Here is a 21,094-nt window from a genome sequence, read left to right on the forward strand (position 1 = left end):
GAATGAAAAGAGAAAACTAGGTCTTAAGATCAAATGACATGAGGCCATGTGTGGTGGCTCATGCCTGTAATACCAGCACTTTGGGAGGCTGAGGCGGGTGGATCACTGGAACATGAGTTCAAGACTAGCCTGGGCAACATGGCAAAATCCCAACTCTACCAAAAAAAAATATACAAAAATTAGCTGGGCGTGGTGGCACGTGCCTGTAGCCCCAGCTACTCAGGGGGTTGAGGTGGGTGGATCACCTAGGTCCAGGGAGGTCAAGGCTTCAGCGAGCCAAGATCCCATCACTGCACTATAGCCTGGGTGACACAGCGAGACCGTTTTAAAAACCATGAGATCAAATGACATATTACATTTTGAAATATTCTTTTTATCAAGGGCTGGTATCAATGCTCCAATAACACATTTGGCTTTTCTACTTACCTTTTTCTTCTTGCCACGTAACTTTTCCTCCACTCATTTGCTTTATCCCCAGCAACCTTGTCCTAACCCTCCTGCCTCTACTGAAAATCACCAGTGGAGAGCTCAGGTTGGGTGTATCAAGACGACCTGGCAAAACTGCCACAGCCGCAGTCACAGCCTCCAGGCCTCTGAACACTAGGTGGTTTCTGTCTGTCCCAAGGGCCCTGGCTTGCCCCTAATCAGAGCCAGCTATTTAAAAAATGCATATCACAAGGGTACGGAAATGTGATTCACGGAGTGTGATTCTATTCCCAGTACCTAGTAGGGCAGGGGAGGAAGAGACATTGGCAGACCCGTCACTTAAGATGTCTTGCCACTTTAAACATCTCAACATTTAAAGGATGTCAGTATGATGGCACTCTTATTTAACAAATTTCTATTGAGGACCCAGTGGGCATAGTGATCATTGTGATGTGTGTGTTTTACACTTTGACGGGAGATATGAGTCATCTCTGAAAATGCCCTGATCCACAGGTATGGAGGCCTGGGTTTTTCTGCCAGATCTGCCACTGACAAATGGGGTGAGCATTATTCATTCAACAGAGATTACCGAGCCCGCTATGTGCCAGGCCCTCGTAGGCTCGGGGGAAAGCCAGTGAACAGAAGAGACAAACTCTCTGCCCTCAAGAAACTTACCTACTTGTAGCAGGAGACAGAAAAAACGTATATGCCAGGTGGTAATCAATGCTAGGAAGAAAAAATAAAAGAGGGTTAGAATGGTGGAGGTGGTGGTTATTATTTATATGTAATAAAACTTGGGCAAATTCTTCATCTCACTGGACCTCAAAGTTCCCATATGTTGATTCAATGATCTTTGCCAATTCTTAGGTTATGGGGTTCCACTAATCTTGGTGTGAATTTCCACCTGGGCCTCTTGGAATTATTAATGTGCTAGTTCAAAAATCGCAGGAAAATGTTCTTTTAAAAAGTGTACAGATGTTTTAAAATGCATTTTATGTATCACTCTCTGTTGTAGAACTTAAAGGAGCTTATGGGTCATCTAAATAATACCTCCTCCCTCATTTTATAAGACAACGCGACCCAGAGGGCATATAGCAATTCCTTGATAGAAGTGATTCTAAGACACAGGATTTTTGTTCTTAGTGTTGTGGGTTTTGATCGTTTGCTTGGACATCTCTTCTATAATGAAAACTCAATTTAAAAAAAATTTTAGGCTGGGCATGGCGGCTCATGCCTGTAATCCCAGCACTTTGGATTATAGACTCATGTCTCACTCAAGGCAGAAGGATTCCTTGAGGCAAATTGTTTAATACTAGCCTGGGCAACATAACAGACCCCATCACTATTTTAAAAAAAAGAAAAAAAATTAGCCAGGTGTGGTGGCTCACATGTGTAATCCTAGTTACTCAGGAGGCTGAGGCAGGAGGATTGCTTAAGCCCGGATGTTGGAGGCTGCAGTGAGCTATAATGACGCCACTGCACCGCAGCTTGGATGACAGATTGAGACCCTGCCTCTAAAAAAATTAATCTTGGTAGTAGAAGAAATACTTTTAAAAGCATGTTATTTTAAGTTCAGGGGTAGAAGTGCAGGTTTGTTACATAAGTAAACATGTCATGCGGGTTCGTTGTGCAGATTATTTCATCACCCAGGTCTTAAGCCCAGTACCCATTAGTTATTTTTCCTGATCCTCTCCCTCCTCCCACCCTCCACCCTCTGAAAGGCCCAAGTGTGTGTTGTTCTCCTCTATGTGTCCATGTAAATTTCTTTACCTGTTATATTCCTCCAGAAAGCAGAAAAGAAATGGGAGGAAAAAAGGCAAAATCTGGACCACTATAACGGGAAAGAGTTTGAGAAGCTCCTAGAAGAAGCTCAAGCCAATATCATGAAGTCAATACCAAATCTGGAGATGCCGCCAGCTGCAGGCCCACTGCCAAGGGGAGATGCCCCAGTGGACAAGCTGGAACTTTCAGGTAAGGTCCGGTCCCACAGCAGGAACATATGGAGGTACATGGCCTTGGGTAAATATGGTGCCATCCACAACAGGACATACTCATCAACAGAACCAATGTCTCAGTTCTTACAAATCTTACAAAATGTAAAACCTGGAAGAGCAAATCCTCTGGTGTTCCTTAGATCTTTAATAGTATCTCTTTTTTTCCTTTCTTTCTTTTTTTTTTTTTTTTTTGAAATGTGGTCTTGTTCTGCCACCCAGGCTGGGCTGGAGTGTAGTGGTATGATCATAGCTCACTATAACGTCCGACTACTGGGCTCAAGCAATCCTCCCACCTCAGCCTCCCAAGAAGTAGCTAGGGCTATAGATGTGCACACCACTGCATGTGTCTAATTTTTTTTTTTATTTTTTGAGAGACAGGTTTCTCACTGTGTTGCCTTGGCTGGTCTCGAACTTCTGGCCCCAAGCGATCCTCCTGCCTCAGCTTCCAGAGTAGCTAGAATTACAGGCTTGAGCCACACTTGATTTCACTACTACCGTTTTACCCTAGCCATAGAGAAGCTGAGTTCTGTGTTAGGATTCTAGAATAATGGCCAATAAAGGAAAATTTAAATTCCTAGTATTTGCGTTTTCTATGCATTTGTGATACTGCACCGCACGAGCTGGGAAAATATTAGGACTGTATTTAAGACCAGAGCTTTTTGTATGCTTACAGAAAGAAAATGGTAGCTTTTATGAGCTACCAGGGGATATTAGATCATAAGGCAAAATTGCATTTTTTAATCAAAATTATTAGAATATATATTTAACCAACTCAACTATGGAAGTTAAATGCCAACCTGTCAATAATAATATAACTTCTAGGAATCTCAACCTATTAAATATTCCATCATTTACAAACCATGCGTCTTATTCTGATCTTAAAATTATGGACCCAGATGTTATTTTACTTGCAGCCTAATGTCTCCTCAGTGTCACATTCCACAGTGCCTTATCCAGCAACTAAAATTAATTTGGAAAGGAATCCCCATCTTGACTTGCATGTCAAGAAACATTAAAGTGGATTCCATTTATAACCACTATAGAGTCATCCCTTGGTATCCACGGGAGATTGGTTCCAGGACTCCCATCGGATACCAAAATCTGAGGATGTTCCAGTTCCTGGTATAAAATGGCATGGTATTTGCATGTAACCTACTCACATCCTCCCATATACTTTGTGGGGCCAGCACACCTCAGCTGTGTGACTCCACTGCCTGCCTCCACGTACTTTCAGTCATCCCTACGTTACTTATGATACCCAATACAATGTCTACACGTTACTTCATTTGTGTGGATTCAACATAGTACTTGGCGCAAGGCAAATTCAAGTTTTATTTTTTGGGATGTGGAGGGAATTTTTTTAATACATATTTTCCATCTGCAGCTGGTTGAATCCACAGATGTGGAACCCATGGATGCAAAGGACCACCTGCACCTGTCTCCTCCCCAGTTTTCATCCAGTTCATCCCCTAAAGCTCCACTCACTGCAGCCCTCCCCCTCCGTCTGTGCTAAGAGGCTTTTCTTATGCCTTTCCCCACCTGCCAGTTGTGTCAGGTCTGTCTAGGGTCCTGGGCGGGGCAGCTCTTCTCACACAAAGGTGACTTTCCTCCCACAGTTCCCATGGAGAATTTCTGATGGAGAAAATGCCCTAGCTCATCACACTTTTTTTTTCCCTTTTTCTTTTGAGACTGAGTCTCACTCTGTCACCCAGGCTGGAGTTCAGTGGCATGATCTTGGCTCCCTGCAACCTCTGCCTTCTGGGTTCAAGCAATTCTCCTCCCTCAGCCTCCCAAATAGCTAGCATGACAGGCACCCACCACCACACCTAGCTAATTTTTGTATTTTTAGTAGAGACGGGGTTTCACCATGTTGGCCAGGCTGGTCTCGAACTCCTGACCTCAAGTGATCCACCCACCTCGGTCTCCCAAAGTGCTGGGATTACAGGCCTGAGCCACCGGCCAGCTCATCACGTTTTTATCTTGCCTAATTCTGCTCTCTCTGCTTCATTATTAATTTTGTCATATAATCCTCTGATGTTTCATACAGGTCTCATAACTGTTCCTTCTCATGACTGAACAACAAAAACATATTACATTTTGTTCACTTACCTCATTTTGGCTCTTGATTCTATCCAATTTTTTAAATTTGCATAAATCACTTTTAAAATTACTCCCCAAGGTATTTTGACTTAGTTCAAATGTTCTTGTTTTTTCTTTTTCAATGCATCTCTGAGTTGGTCTCAGAAACAGTCCAGTGATGGACAGGCTACCAGAAATGTGTGAAGGTAGCATCCGTGACCTGTAAACATTAGTTTCTGCCATTTTAATTTATTTGTCATGGAATTATCATTTTTAATGTATTTTTATTTATTAATGAGGCAAACTTCTAAGTGTAGAGTTTTAAATACCATTTGTATTTCCCCTTGTGTGAATTTTCTGACTATTTGGATAATGGAGGAATATGGATAATGATCGAAAATTGATAAAGGCTGGCATGGTGGCTCATGTCTGTAATCCCAGTGCTTTTGGAGGCCAACGCGGGAGGAATCACTTGAAGTCAGGACTTTAAGAGCAGCCTGGGCAACATAGTGAGACCCTATCTCTACAAAAATTTAAAAAGCAGCTGGGCATGGTGGCGCACACCTGCAGTTCCAGCTACTCTGGGCTGACGCAGGAAGATTGCTGGAGCCCAGGAGTTTGAGGCTGAGGTGAGCCGTGATGGCACCACTACACTTCTGCCTAAGTGAAAGAACAATACCCCGTCTCAAAAATAAAACAAAAAAGGCTGGGTGCAGTGGCTCACACCTGTAATCCCAGCACTTTGGGAGGCTGAGGCACACAGATTGCTTAATCCCAGGAGTTCAAGACTAGCCTATGCAACATGCAAAACCCTATCTCTACAAAAAAATAAATAAAGAAAAAAATAAAGAAAATTAGCCAGGTGTTGTGGTGCACACCTGTAATGCCAGCTACTAGGGAGGCTGAGGTGGGAGGATCACCTGAGCCCAGAAGGTCAAGGCCTCAGTGAGCCTTGATCACACCACTGCATTCCAGAGTGGGTGACAGTGAGACCTTATCTAAAACAAAAAAATTTTAAAAATTGTGTTTAATTAAAAAAATCAAATCTACTTCCTCTCCAACTTTGTTCTCATTTGCATCCCATTTTTTCTCTGGCCCTCCCTAGGCCAGATTCTACTGTGACATTGACCTTCAGCAGAAAACCCTCTTGCTGATGCTATTTTTTCAGACTGAGGGATGAAGGCTTTGGAGGCCAAGCAGGGGGCTATGGATTTGCCTTTGGGCTCCAATTTTTTTTTAATCTATCCAAGTACTACTCAGCTTTTTTACATAACAAGAATATTATTTAATAATATTAATAATAGGTAGTACTTTACATAGCATTTACATTAAGCCAAGCTCAGTATGTAAGTCATTCAATCCTAATGACACCCCAAAGGAAAGTTTATTATAATACCCATTTAACAGATGAGAAAACTGAGACTGAGAGAGGTTTAGTAACTTGTGCAGGGTCTTTTTGGGATTTAAATCCAGTTGCTCTTTAGGGTCTATACACTTAATCCTTGCTCTATGGAGAGAACAGAAAATTTTTAAATCAGATTGCATTGAGTTTGTAGCAATATACCAGACTTTCTGGATGTTTTCTTGCAAAAAGATTATTCTTGCAATGGTGCACTGTTTTCCAGAAGATTCTCCAAATTCAGAACAGGACTTGGAAAAGCTGGGGGGGAAGTCGCCCCCTCCTCCTCCCCCACCTCCTCGTCGAAGCTACCTGCCAGGATCGGGACTCACCACCACGAGGTCAGGCGATGTGGTCTACACCGGCAGAAAGGAGAACATCACCGCTAAGGTCTGATAGGCTAAGCCCTGGTAAACTGGCCTCTGGGTTCAGATGATACCCTTAGACAAGGTTCTGTCTGTTAGAACATAAAAAGTAGTGAGGCAGAGAATTAGTGACTCGACCACACAAGATCCCCAGGAAGCACCACAGGTGGGACAGTGGCAGCCAGTATGATTGGACTAGACCCAGACCATGAGTTTCATCCTTATTTGACTTTTAGCTGCAACAATATGAAACGCAACTCACAAGCTATTTCGTATGTGGGCATCATAAAATTGAAAATGAGGGTAGGAGGGGGAAACAAAGATTATCTTCCAAAGGTAACTGAGGTGAGCTGACGCTGTTGTGGGAGTCTATACAGAAAGATGTTCAATGAGCTTTAGATTCCACTTAACTAGCGAAGTGTTAGCTTTTATGTTAAATGTAAAACACAATTTCCAAAGAGATGGAGTATGGGGGGGTCCTTTCATGAGGACTGTATTAGTCTGTTCTCAGGGTGCTGAAAAACACATGCCTGAGGCTGGGTAATTTACAAAGGAAAGAGGTTTAATAGACTCACAGTTCCATGTGGCTGGGGAGGCCTCACGATTATGGCAGAAGATGAAGGAAGAGCAAAGGGACTTCTTACATGGCGGCAGGCAAGAAAGAGATTGTGCAGGGGAACTCCCATTTATAAAACCATCAGATCTCGTGAGACTCACTCACCACCACGAGAACAGCATGGGAAAGACCTGCCCCCATGATTCAATTACCTCCCACCTGATCCCTCCAGTGGCACATGGGAATTATGGGAGCTATGATTCAAGATGAGATTTAGGTGGGGTCACAGCCAAACCATATCAAAGACACTGAATGTTGAGGAGTTCCAATTATATTATCGTTATTTAATCCATTCATCAAAATGACAACTTATGCAAACACAAACCCAAACTAAATGCAATGGGATAAAATAACCTTTCAGCTATTTTCTCAGCTAAGATCTAGGAAGCCAGTGTTATAGGCAGTGAGGGACCATCTGTCCCTTTTTCGCTAGCACTTAGATGTTAAGCCACTATCCATGGTTTCAATCTCCCACAGGCAAGCAGTGAAGATGCTGGACCGAGTCCACAGACCAGAGCCACAAAATGTCCAGCAGAGGAGCCTGCTTCAGCCTGGACCCCATCCCCACCCCCTGTCACTACCTCCTCCTCAAAGGATGAGGAGGAAGAAGAAGAAGAAGGAGAAAAAATAATGGCAGAACTCCAGGTATGTGGGTGCGGTGAATGACATTGGCTCCTTGCCTCCTGCCTGGGTCTCTCCAGCCATGGTACTTACAGATTCGTTAGTGAGAGGGCCAGGAAAGTGCATGGACCAGGACCATAGAAGCTGTGTCTTCTGGCCTTGGCCTTTGCTTTCCCAAGACGGTGCTGAACAAGGCTCTCAGGGTGCCTATGTGATGTGCAAGGAATGACCGTTTCACAAAACAACTCACGCTTTCCTAACTCTGGCTGGTAGGATTGACTCTCCTTTCTTTCCATCTTAAGAGACTCTGCTTCATTTCAAAAGCAAGTAAGATAAGGATTAGAAATACCAGCCATTGTCCTGTCTTGATAAGGACAGACTGAAGCACACGTTAGGTGGGTTCCCGTTCCTTGGCTTTACCACTTAGAACCACTGACCTTGGATTGTGGACTCAAGGCCAATGACTGGCTTCCTGTGGTCCATACCAAGTCCCTGTTCAATATCAATGTCATCTTTTCAGATATTATGAAAAGCTGAATTATTTTGTTTTCCATTTTCCTTGGTCTATTTGAGAAATGATACTGTATTAGTTTTAGATATTTATTTTTTAACTATGACATAGTCCACTCATAGGATGAAGGATGGGGTGCCAAGGCTGTGCCCAAAACTGATCCCACATTCCCATCATGGACGTGATTCTACCTCAGGTCTATATCCTGAGAACTTGTCTTATCAGAGACATGTACACAATTCCTAGAACAAACTTTGTGTAGAATATTTCATTTGCCTCATGCTTCTTATAGGATTTTTCTGTCAATCAGATAGTTGGAACACCAGCACCTTGAGGCTCAAAACCATGTTAGCTTCTTACCAGTGTACCAATGGCTTTGTGCCAACCCATAAATTTTCATTTTTTCTTTGGAGTAGGAAGAACTTTCAATCCACATTTTTTTCACTGCACTTGTTCTACTCTGGTTTCCATGGTAGTAACTGCCAAAATTGAGCTGCCTGGATTTTGCAGGGAAAACAGAACTGCTGGTTGAATTGTCACATTCGTGAGCCCTTTCACGCTTCACTAAAACTCACAGACTAGCCTGGGACATCCCCACAACCAATCAGGCTATTTGCAGGTTTTTAGAAGGCTTGGATAATTGTTTTCATAGGAACCACAGATTTATAAAGCTGGTATCTTTCAGGCTTGTGGGTAATTTTTTACACCTCTGTAAGAGAAATACTAAATATGTTGCAGCCACTTATAGCCCGCCACTGAGGGACACTTTTCTCCATTGAAGTCTAAATATTTGATGCCCTTTTTGACTACTTTACAGACATTGGCATATCTGGCTTCATGCCATATTCTTGGTGGTTAGATAATAAGAGTGGTGGCCAGGCGTGGTGGCTCACACCTGTAGTCCCAGCACTTTGGGAGGCCGAGGTGGGCAGATCACCTGAGGTCAGGAGTTCGAAACCAACCTGGCCAACATGACGAAACCCCATCTCTACTAAAAAATACAAAAATTAGCTGGGCATGGTGGCAGGTGCCTGTAATCCCAGCTACTCAGGAGGCTGAGACAGGAGAATCACTTGAATCCGGGAGGTGGAGGTTGCAGTGAGCCAAGATCATACCACTGCACTCCAGCCTGGGTGACAAGAGTGAAACTCTGTCTCAAAAAAAAAAAAAAAAAAAAAAAAAAAAAGTGGTGAATGAAGTACTCTAACCTTAACTCAACCAAACCCTGTTAGCCCTCTGGCTGGGATGGAAACCCAGCCTGCTAAATCAGCAACTCGGTCAATGGCCTGTGGCCATAATGCTTCTCTTATTTCTGCACCTTCTCAAGGCAGGACAAGGAGCAGCTGTGGCCCCTTCTAAGGACAATTGTGCAACCACTTTCTGTGCTCCACATCTCCAGGCATCAGAAGAAAAACAGGCTCTGAAATCGAGGGCCAATAGCTCAAAAGGAGATGGCAGTTGGCATTTGTAAGCAGCACTCTGAGTAAGCGGATAAACCAAACACATCCAGGGCATGCTAGGACTGGTGTGACTAAGGAACAGCAAGGAGGCCAGGTGCAGCAGAGACAGGGGAGCAAACAGTCTGGAAAAAAAGGCCAGAGAAAGTCCCTCATCAGCCACCTTGAGATTTTAGGAGCAGTGATGGAATGTTGACTGAAGGAGGACGTGTATTATTCTTTCTTCCAGCAGAGATATCTCCAAATGACAACATTTGACATAAAGAAAACACTAGGCAATTATTTAGGCTGATTCATTTAAATACGTGGTCTTTCGCCAGGCACAGTGGCTCACACTTGCAATCCCAGCATTTTGGGAGGCTGAGATGGGCAGATCGCTTGAGGTCAGCAGTTTGAGACCAGCCTGGCCAACATGGTGAAACCCCGTCTCTACTAAAAAAACTACAAAAAATCAGCCAGGCATGGTGGCGGGTGCCTGTCATCCCAGCTACCTGGGAGGCTGAGGCAGGAGAATTGCTTGAACCCAGGAAGCAGAGGTTGTAGTGAGCTGAAATCTCACCACTGCACTCCAGCCTGGGCGACGGGGCGAGACTCTGCCTCAAATAAATAAACAAACAAATAAATAAAAATAGTTTTTAATCCTAGCTGCACATTAGAATTATTTTGGGAGTTTAAAAAAAAAATTCCTACAGCTCAGAGATTCTGATTTGTGTGTTCTCTGAGTGGGGTCTCAAGAGTATTTGAGAACAACAGTATTTTTTTTTTAACCTGGGTGGTATATAGCCTGGTTGAGAACCACTGATGTCCATAAGTTTGGGTCCCTGAGTTAACAGTCTCTCCTCTCATGATCAGGACATTGCCCACATGTCGGCTTCGTTTTTAGCCCTGTAGACACCATCTATGTCTGTACTTTCTCCCTTTGTCTGAGAACTGGCCTCCCTGACTTAAATTCACAAGAGCCAACTGTTGGCTCTTACAGTTTTCAGACACAAATCTCCAGGGTGCAGGCAGCTCCTAGGCCACTCGGAATGACATCATTGCTTAAAAGCATCACTTTATTCTCAATGAGCCTCAGAACGCCCTGGAGCGCGGTAGTACGTATTTCAGAGAAGGATTGCTTAGAGTACTTTTATTCTAAGACTTCAAGGTTTAAAATGTCTTCTGAGCTTTTGCTGTATAATTTCAATAAAGCTCATAAAAAAACGAGGAGGAAGAAAAAAGAAAGATAGTTTTTTGTTTTAATTTATTTACATATTGAGCATTTTTTAAAGGTGAAAGCAAGAAGCCCTCTTAAGTACCAATTTAGGTTCACCCCAGATAGGCAGAAAAGGGAGTAGTGTCTATTTTATCTTGGCATTCCCCAAGAAAGGAAGGCAGCCTTTGCCCCAGGCTCAGCCTCCAAGCCAGCTTTGTCAACATGAGAGAACGTGGGGAGCAGGATTTCAGGGTGCTGCCTCCCTGGCCTAAACGTGCCTGCAGGAGCCGGGCTGGGGTCCCCAAGCGTCCGGTTGTTCCTGCCTGTTTCCGTCCGTTCTCCTCAGTACCCTTGGATCCCTGTTAACCTCAGTATTTTAATTCCTTAGGCATTCCAGAAGTGTTCCTTTATGGACGTAAATTCAAACAGTCATGCCGAGCCATCCCGGGCTGACAGTCACGTTAAAGACACTAGGTCGGGCGCCACGGTGCCACCCAAGGAGAAGAAGGTAACGTGGCAACTGCACATTTGCCACACGGTTGGGAGTCCTTCCTTCCTTGCTCTGACACTAACACGGCTCTTGTACTCGACCTTTGTCCCCTCTGTCTTTTTTCTCTCTCTTTTTTTTTTTTTTTTTAACTAATGGAGACACAGGTATAGGTTAAAATCAGAGAGATCTTGCTCAGGTTTTCAGAGCAAACACTGTGTTCCAGCCCACAGCACACAATAGTCTATGCAGAATTTAGACACTATCTTCCCAAACTAAAGAGTATACACCTGTCAGTACTTTCTAGAACAACTCTAGAAAGAAATATATAGAGACAGCAACCAAGTATTTAGTAGTTTTTCTAATTTGTAACATCCTTTGGGCAAAAAAGAAAAACAACTATCTATGTTTTAAAAAAAAATTAGGTAAAAACCAGCCGGGTGCAGTGGCTCACACCTGTAATCCCAGCACTTTGGGAGGCCGAGGCGGGTGGATCACCTGAGGTCAGGAGTTCGAGAACAACCTGGCCAACATGGTGAAACCCCATCTCTACTTAAAATACAAAAAATTAGCTGAGTGTAGAGGTGGTCACCTCTACACTCAGCTACTCGGGAGGCTGAGGCAGGAGAATCGCTTGAACCCTGGAGGCGGAGGTTGTAGTGAGCTGAGATCACACCACTGCACTCTAGCCTTGGCAACAAGAGCAAAACGCTATCTCAAAAAAAAAAAAGTAAAAACCTTTGATTTGGGGAAGAAAATGCATGGTAGAAAGTATCTACCACCACACACAGGTGTAACTTCATGGAAACATACAAATGTGTATTTGCACAAACGTCCAAGGATGCCAAACAGAATTTTTGCTAAGTATTATCCATTTATAAAGTATACCTTCCAAGATAGTAAGTTCAGTATAGTTTTAGTGTTAAAATATATGTGTGACGCCAAAAAAAAGAATCCAGGCTCTGAAACAAAGTCTGCTGTCATTGTATAAGTACTCTAGGGAAACGACCATGGCCTGAATGTTTGAAATGCAACTTTAAGTTGCACCTAGAGCATCTATGATTTTTAGATATAGAGACATCCTACTTGAATTAAGCCTGCATCTAAACTTCAGGATAAAAAGCTTGCAATGACCAATTCAAGGCCTAACATTTTTCTCCAGGGACTTATCTTTCAGAATTCAAAGATTCTAGCTTTCCTTAAACAAAGTCAAACTAATCAGATGCAAGATAGCCCGATAGCTACTACAGATAGGTACCTCGGTCCATGTATGACAGCTCAAGGAGGTAGATGTTGTATCACAAAACTGAAAGGCTATTCTAACACAACAGTTCAAGAGACACAGTTTTGGGCTCCCAGCTCCCAGCCCACCTTGCCAAGGAGGCCAACCCACTTCTCCTTGCCTCATAGCCACGATGGCGCCCTTGTGTAAACTCTCTGCCACATAAACTGACATGTGACACTGTTAATAGGGGGAAGAGAATCTCACTATATACCAAGGGGGGTTACTGTTGATAAATGTTTCTCATGAAGAAAACCTAGCCTGGCCTGGTGGCTCACACCTGTAATCCCAGCACTTTGGGAGACCAAGACGGGAGAATCACTTGAGGCCAGGAATTATCCAGGGTGCTTACTCTGGATAATTAATCTTAGTAGATTAACCTACTTCAGAATGACCATGAGTATCAGACTTCTCTTATCCCCAATTTTGGGTCCTTATTAACCTCTTCCAGGGCTGAGTGTTTATCCTTCCATAAATCAGATGTTTTCTTAAGCATTTTTTTATCCTGTCATCACTGAAACTCCAGCCTAGTTCTTCACTTGTATGCAATTTTCCTGTAACCCTGTCTCTCATTTTGGTTTATTGTCCATATGCCTATTGAATGCTTTTCCAATTGTCTTCATAATCCAAATCTCAGGGCCTATAAATACATATTAAAGAGGCATAATTACCTTTCACGCAGAGTCTTGACTAAGACTAAGAAATCATCGTGAGTTTACGTGACAATTACGACCAAGCTCATGCACTTGCTTTGATACATTAATTCATTTTTTTGTGGCCCAGTGATAAAAAATATAGGTCGTGTGAAAACCAAACTTCACATTTCTATCCTAGTGACTTTCCATTGGAGCATTTGTGCTACTACTCAATTTTAAAATACATATATTATGGGGGGGGGTGTGGTTGAAATTTATTTATTTATTTTTGAGACCGAGTCTCGCTCTGTCACCCAGGCTGGAGCGCAATGGTGCAATCTCAGCTCACTGCAACCTCCGCCTCCCGAGTTCAAGCGATTCTCCTGCCTCAGCCTCCTGAGTAGCTGGAATTACAGGGGCGTGCCACCATGCCTGGCTAATTTTTGTATTTTTAGTAGAGACAGGGTTTCACCATGTTGATCAGGCTGATCTCAAACTCCTGACCTCATGATCCACCCACCTCCACCTCCCAAAGTGCTGAGATTACAGGCGTGAGCCACCACACCTGGCCTGAAATGTTTAATGATGGGAATGGCACGGGCCATGACCAACCAGAACAGACGCCAGCCCTAACCCCCAGTAAATAGACCCCGAGAACATCTGCCACATATGTGTCTTTAGATCACATTCCAACTCCATCTGCGATTCAGGGTCAAGTTCTCATTCGGGTCCTGGCATGATACGCTGACTCCATATCTGGAGTTGTAACCTTAGGCTGAAACCTTTTTTTTTTTTTTATTTACACGTATATATTTTTTGAGATGGAGACTTGCTCTGTCGCCCTGAAGGCTGGAGGGCAGTGGCATGATCTCAGCTCATTGCAACTTCTGCCTCCCAGGTTCCAGCGATTCTCCTGCCTCAGCCTCCCGAGTAGCTGATATTACAGGTGCCCGCCACCATGCCCAGCTAATTTTTGTATTTTCAGTAGCGATGCAGTTTCACCATGATGACCAGGTTGGTCTCGAATTTCTGACCTCAAGCGATCCACCCACCTGGGCCTCCCAAAGTGCTGGGATTACAGGCGTGAGCCACTGCACACAGCCTATTTTTACTTTTTATTTTTGTGTGTATGTGATGGAGTCTTTGCTGTGTTGCCCAGGCTGTTCTCGAACTCCTGGACTCAAGCAATCCTCCTGCCTCAGCCTCCCGAGTAGCTGGCATTACAGGAAGCTCAATTATATTTCTTCTTTAAAACCTTTTACTTGACATAGTCATTGTTTCATATTTTAAATTTAAAAGCCCACAAAAGAAGCCCTGTGGTTCCACTGCAGCAGCCGAATCACTGCACTCATTTGGGGGCTTCCTGGGGAGCAAGCAGAAGTAAAACAGGAGGTATTTGGTGGCTCGTGTGCCCTGTACTTCGCGCAATATTTCCGTGTGATTAATTCTGACTGCGTTGTTTGTGTGTCATTCCTTGGGTGTGTATGAACAGTCTTTCCATTCTTAACCAAGGTCATAGGGTTGCTCTGGGTTGACTTTGGCTGGGCCCGGGTGTTCGTGCTTTGTGTTGTCATTGCTTTAACCGTAGCCTTCATGGGAATTGTGCTCCATCCTGCTGTAATGAACCACCTCAGCAAGAAGAAAGGGCAGCAGTGCCTCGGAACCGACAAGGCATCACTAGTGTTAGTGTTATGTCAGGGCCTGAGGCTACTGATACACCCTGGGAAAGGCCAGGCCTCCAGGTGAAGCGCTTTGAATACCTGGGTCCTCACCACTGGATCCTTCAATCCTGAATCTTGGTGGGACCCTAAGACATGTATCTTCACTCTACACTGGGAAATACAGAGAATGAAAGCTGAGTCGTGATGTCACCGTCACCAATTTAACCTCAAATATCTGCTTTGTGAATGTTTAGGTTATATTGTGACAGCATGATGGCTATGAATTGAGGTTATATTGTACCAGCATGATCACTCTGAATTTGGATTTGATCATCTTGGCTATGAGGCGTGTGAAGGTGATTCTGACACTTTGACACCTACAGTATAAACCGCATTTCCATTTGTCATTTGATCAGGAGAAAATAATGTTTTTTCATCCCAAAATGCCAAACCCAACCAAGGCAGATGTCTTTATAGGACAATCTCCATAATAGAAGCAGAGAGAGGACTGAAATAACAAGCTGTAAGGGAAACTAAAATTCCCCTGGGCTGGCTCCTAAGTTTATAGGCAAGAAAACTGAGGCCAAAGAAGTAAAGTGATTTATCTAAAGTAACACAGTTTAGTGGCAGATCTGGATTAGAATCAAAACTTTTCTGTCAGCCCACACATTGTGCTTTTCACAATTCTTCAGGTTTTCGATTCTGCTAGGCTCACAATCTGATGTTGAAAAGAGGACATGTTAGTAATGACTCTGTCCCTTTATTCTCTTCACTACTCCCTCACAAAATTTTAAATTCTTGAAATCTTTTGCTAATTGAGATTTTCATCTTGTGCAAACACAGGGCATTTTTGGCAGTTGGAGAACAAAGCAATCCAAGGTAAACAGCTCTAGGCTTTGGATTGGTGTGTAACAATTATGCGTGGCCCGCATGTCTTAGAAATGTAATTAAAGGAACGGTTTAGTTATAGTCCACTTTTGGGGGCAATGTGGTTTTGTGGAGTAACATGTCCTACACTGTTCTACCAGAATTTGGAATTTTTCCATGAAGATGTACGGAAATCTGATGTTGAATATGAAAATGGCCCCCAAATGGAATTCCGAAAGGTGAGTTCACCAGATCTGTTTTCCAACCGATACCATGCACATTAATTGCCTGGCTCTGCGGATCCATTGCTGATTAACTTGTGTGGTTTCCCTCCTCCGTTCTCCCTCTCAGGTTACCACAGGGGCTCTAAGACCTAGTGACCCTCCTAAGTGGGAAAGAGGAATGGAGAATAGTATTTCTGATGCATCAAGAACATCAGAATATAAAACTGAGATCGTAATGAAGGAAAATTCCATATCCAATATGAGTTTACTCAAAGACAGTAGAAACTATTCCCAAAAAACTGTGCCTAAGGTCAATTTCAGCTTCTCTGGCGTTAGTTCATTAGAAGATGAAATAAGCAAAGGGTCTAAAGTCTCAGGCCCCCAATACTCTATAGCTGACACCGAGAACCAGAAGCTGAATTATGGAAAGACAAAGGAGATGGAAAAGCAAAATACGGATAAGTGTCACATTTCCTCTCCTAGTAGAGTAACAGAATCAAGTGTGCATGATTTGAAAACAGAAGATCAAGAGGTTATCATGACAGATTTTGGCCAAGTTGTTCTAAGACCCAAGGGGGCAAGGCATGCTAACGTGAACCCTAATGAAGACGGAGAATCCAGTCCAAGTTCTCCCACTGAAGAAAATGCAACCACTGACAACATTGCCTTCATGATTACCAAAACCACTGTCCAGGTTCTTTCCAGTGGGGAGGTGCATGATATTGTTAGCCAAAAGGGAGAAGACATACAGACGGTTAATATCGATGCCAGAAAAGAGATGGCCCCCCGACAAGAAGGGACTGACAGTGAGGAGCCAGTTGTGTGCCTGGACAAGAAACCAGTGATCATCATTTTCGACGAGCCCATGGACATCCGGTCTGCATATAAGAGACTTTCAACTATCTTTGAGGAGTGTGATGAGGAATTAGAGAGAATGATGATGGAAGAAAAGATAGAGGAGGAGGAAGAGGAGGAAAATGGAGATTCTGTAGTCCAGAATAATACCACTTCCCAGATGTCTCATAAGAAGGTGGCCCCGGGCAATCTTAGAACAGGACAACAGGTGGAAACAAAGTCACAGCCACACTCTCTGGCAACAGAGACCAGAATCCCAGGGGGACAGGAAATGAACAGAATGGAGCTGGACAAGTTCAGCCACGTGGATTCTCCACATTCGGAATGGAAGGGTGGCGACCTGACCGATGACCAGTTTGAAAGCCCTAAGAAAAAGTTTAAATTCAAATTCCCTAAGAAGCAACTCGCCGCTCTCACTCAAGCCATTCGCACGGGAACTAAAACAGGGAAGAAGACTTTGCAAGTGGTAGTCTACGAAGAAGAGGAGGAGGACGGCACCCTGAAACAACACAAAGAAGCCAAGCGCTTTGAAATCACTAGGTCTCAACCTGAAGACAGCCCTGGAAACATGCTGAGGAGGGAAGAGCAGTCCAGCATCGAGAGCACGTCTCCGATTTCAAGAACTGATGAAATTAGAAAAAACACCTACAGAACGTTGGATAGCCTGGAGCAGACCATCAAACAGCTTGAAAATACAATCAGTGAAATGAGTCCCAAAGCCCTAGTTGATACCTCAGGTTCTTCCAACAGAGATTCTGTTGCAAGTTCATCCCACATAGCCCAGGAGGCCTCTCCCCGGCCCTTGCTAGTTCCGGATGAAGGCCCCACTGCCCTAGAGCCCCCTACGTCGATACCTTCAACTTCACGTAAGGTATCTTGGTCTGCTGGAAAATGAAAAGACCCGGCTGCTTTCCTAAATCTGCCATAATCACCATTAGCAAAAGGTGTCTTGTGACTTAATTGCTTTCTTTCAGGTGGCTTTATTTTATTTTATTTTATTTTTTTGTCTGTTCGCCATGAAACCCTTCTTTCATACTTTCTCCCTCACCTTCAAAACAACAACAACTAGGTGTCTAACAGCTAATCAATTCTGTTTTTGCCTCTGTTGCTGACTGGTGTTGGGTAAACACGAGGCTGCCGGGTCAGCCATGTGCTGTTGAAATCATTGCTCTGATACTCACATTAAAATCCGTTTGATCAGTAGTGAGCAGTTGATTCTGTTTGATTTTTCTGATTAACCCCAGTTGGTGTCTCCTAGATCTGTCCTGCATGTAGGGCTGTGGCTTCTCACCTTGAGCTTCTCTGAACATAGTGGAGCAGCCTCACGGATGACCTACTCACGTGCTTCTCCTTCTCTTCCCCCTCTCACTGGTCCTTCCCACAGGGCTCCAGCGGGGCCCCACAGACGAGCAGGATGCCTGTCCCCATGAGTGCCAAGAACAGACCCGGAACCCTGGACAAACCTGGCAAGCAGTCCAAACTGCAGGATCCCCGCCAATATCGTCAGGTAGTTTTACCTTAAACCCAATTTTGGATGGACGCTATTTCAGTTAAGAAGCAAGTCACTGACTTAGTTTATACCAAATATTGTGCTTTCTTTGTAAGATAACGGTTTACATAGACATCCTGGATCTGGGGGCATGAAGAAAGTCTAAAAACCATTTGTTAAACTTTTTCACCACGCTTTTGCATGCTTACAATAAAACATCTTTTACTTTGTGACTCCAAGCTCCAAATTTTAACTGTTAACACACGGTGCCAGACCAGGTGGCTTTTCTTTGGTGAATGTAGTGTTTCATCTGAACACCTCGGGAAGCAGAGACAAACCAACCTGTGGTGGAACTGCCCTTAACGTCACCACTACTAACGTCTATGTTGACTGTATTGCGTTAGAAGCACATTAACGCTCCGTCAAAATGCCCGACCCCCACCCCAGTAATTATCCAGACGCATGGCCCACCTGGCACACGGGAAATGATAGAGCTGGAATCATGGGACTCCTCTCACAAATGCGTTCTTCCTTTCCTCCTTTCCTGTCCATCCTTTGCTATGTACGTGGGGGGTTTCTACCAGGTCCAGTAAAGCACAACAAGACTTAGCTCAGGCCTTGAACTGTGTGTGGTTGGTTTTCTTTGATTGAATTATTCTCAGAAGGGCTGTGTTGCCAGGCCCTGTGGGTTGATCACGTGTCCACCTTTCTGACAAAATGTCTCCCACCATCTTTATTTGCAGGCTAATGGAAGTGCTAAGAAATCTGGTGGGGACTTTAAGCCTACTTCCCCCTCCTTACCTGCTTCTAAGATTCCAGCCCTTTCTCCCAGCTCTGGGAAAAGCAGTTCTCTGCCCTCTTCTAGTGGTGACAGCTCTAACCTCCCTAATCCACCTGCTACTAAACCATCGATTGCTTCTAACCCTCTCAGCCCCCAAACAGGACCACCTGCTCACTCTGCCTCCCTCATCCCTTCTGTCTCTAATGGCTCTTTGAAGTTTCAGAGCCTTACTCATACAGGTAAAGGTCACCATCTTTCATTCTCACCGCAGAGTCAAAATGGCCGAGCACCCCCTCCTTTGTCATTCTCCTCCTCCCCTCCTTCCCCCGCCTCCTCCGTCTCACTGAATCAAGGTGCCAAGGGCACCAGGACCATCCATACTCCCAGCCTCACCAGCTACAAGGCACAGAACGGAAGTTCAAGCAAAGCCACTCCATCCACAGCAAAAGAAACCTCTTAAAGGTCAAATCCTATCAGGCACAAGTCGGAGTTATGTTAAAAAAAAAAATTAACAGTCTACAACAACTGTTTTCACAAGAGAATGTAACATATTGCTGTATCGTTTGAGGCTTAATGCTAAGTATGTGCTAAATACTGGATTAATAGATTTCAGTAAAGCTCGTTTTTTGTTTTTTGTTGTTTTTTTTTTTTTGGTTTTGTTTTTACCTAGTTGCTATAGTGTCTGCCGTCTATACTCAATACCTATAAAATGCAGTAAGCGTGTGTCACAAAACAAGGTTCTGGTGGGAGAGAAAGGCGCGTGTGAGACGGGAAAATTGTCTTAAGCATATAAAACATGTATGATTCCAGAATTTTAGTATGTTTTGTATAAAACTATTTTTCATTACGGAGACTAGAAGTGAACAGAGAATTACACAAGTGTGACTATACAAATTGTAAAAGATACTATAATATTTCCTTTTATTTTAGTGTTATTTAGCTTTATTACAGATTTCTATTTTTGTCAAAACTTCATGATTCCTTTCAAGATCTTTTTTGCCAAAACATTTTGATACTATAGCATTGTACATTTGAAAGTAGTGTGCTAGACTATAAAACCAATGAACTTCTACCTGAGCCCTACAGACAGGCATATGTAGAAGGCAATTTATCAAACCTATTGCACTGCCATGAAAAGTATGTATCATAATTTGCTAGCCCAAGCAAGCTAGTTTTCTTTGCTTGCTTCTTTTCTTTCTTTTTTCCTTCCTTTTTTTTTTCTTTTTTCTTTTTTAACATGTTGAGGTTCTCTAGTTGTTTTCTTTGGAGTATCTAACCCCTTCTTTTGTTTTCTGAGACCTGGTAACCCACGCTCTTGCATTGTGGATTTTAAAATGTACACTCTGTACGGTTCTGTAAACCGAAAAACTTTTGTAAATATATAAATATACATAGACATTAAAATACTGTATGTGTCAGCACATAGAGTAGTTTTCCCACACCAAAGTTAATTTTTATGCATGCTTTAAAAGTATATATCGGGATGGGCAGAAATGGAAGTATCCATACATTTTTAAAAAGCAACAAGTTTGCACAGCTAGAGTGTTTGTAAATAAATGTATTTGTATAACACAGTCATGTAATATACAGAACTATAAGCAGAGACCTTGCCAAACTAAATAAAGGGCTGCATGCTTATTATTTTTTGTACCTTGTCACTATAACTACTTCCTAGTCAAAGAACGAAATGTAACTGTTACCAAGTTTAATGTTTTTCTGCTTTGAGGCTTTGAGGGATATAAGCACATCCACTCAAGAGGACACTACTTTTCTGAAAGCTCTGGGGTGACTAATGATGAGTTCCTAATAAATTAATTGCAAGTGTGGTGCCTTGGATGTGACCTGTTGGCTCTCTCTCTTCTCTGTGGCTTATCAAGGTGTGGATGACAGAAAGCAAACCTGGACACAGAGTTTCCACCCTCCGTTCCTGGAGGGGCTCTTATTATTTTCTCTCTTTTGCAAAAACTTCCAGCAGGAGTAAAGTGGAAATAAAACGACTTTATCACTTGGCTTTTTTTCTTTTGAGTCCTCAACTTAAAAAAATATTGTTGGCCTAGAGGGAAATACGCTAACATTACACCATGTGTTTTCATTTTTTAAAATGGGAAGAAGCCAGGCACAGTGGCTCATGCTTGTAATCTCAGCATTTT

General features: G+C 43.3%; 1 protein-coding gene across 50 annotated transcripts in view; it reads left to right on the forward strand.

The window, feature by feature from the left end:
* The window catches only part of KIAA1217 (KIAA1217 ortholog), a 343,140-nt gene extending 322,356 nt beyond the window's left edge, over positions 1 to 20,784 (forward strand). For 12 of the 50 annotated variants that reach the window (XM_045361865.3, XM_074001192.1, XM_074001190.1 and 9 more), the window contains 8 exons: positions 2,214 to 2,397; positions 6,125 to 6,288; positions 7,357 to 7,524; positions 11,052 to 11,171; positions 15,757 to 15,834; positions 15,947 to 17,545; positions 18,059 to 18,181; positions 18,907 to 20,784. In XM_045361865.3, the coding sequence (XP_045217800.2) occupies positions 2,214 to 2,397; positions 6,125 to 6,288; positions 7,357 to 7,524; positions 11,052 to 11,171; positions 15,757 to 15,834; positions 15,947 to 17,545; positions 18,059 to 18,181; positions 18,907 to 19,404 (2,934 nt within the window). In that variant the 3' untranslated portion in view covers positions 19,405 to 20,784. Of the gene's footprint in view, positions 1 to 2,213; positions 2,398 to 6,124; positions 6,289 to 7,356; positions 7,525 to 11,051; positions 11,172 to 15,756; positions 15,835 to 15,946; positions 17,546 to 18,058; positions 18,397 to 18,906 lie in introns of those variants that run through there. The other 38 variants (XM_074001214.1, XM_074001219.1, XM_045361875.3 and 35 more) reach the window with 7 other exon arrangements.
* Positions 20,785 to 21,094: the final 310 nt, after the last annotated feature.

Source organism: Macaca fascicularis, chromosome 9 (genome assembly GCF_037993035.2).
Source record: "Macaca fascicularis isolate 582-1 chromosome 9, T2T-MFA8v1.1".
Taxonomy (NCBI): Eukaryota; Metazoa; Chordata; class Mammalia; order Primates; family Cercopithecidae; genus Macaca; species Macaca fascicularis.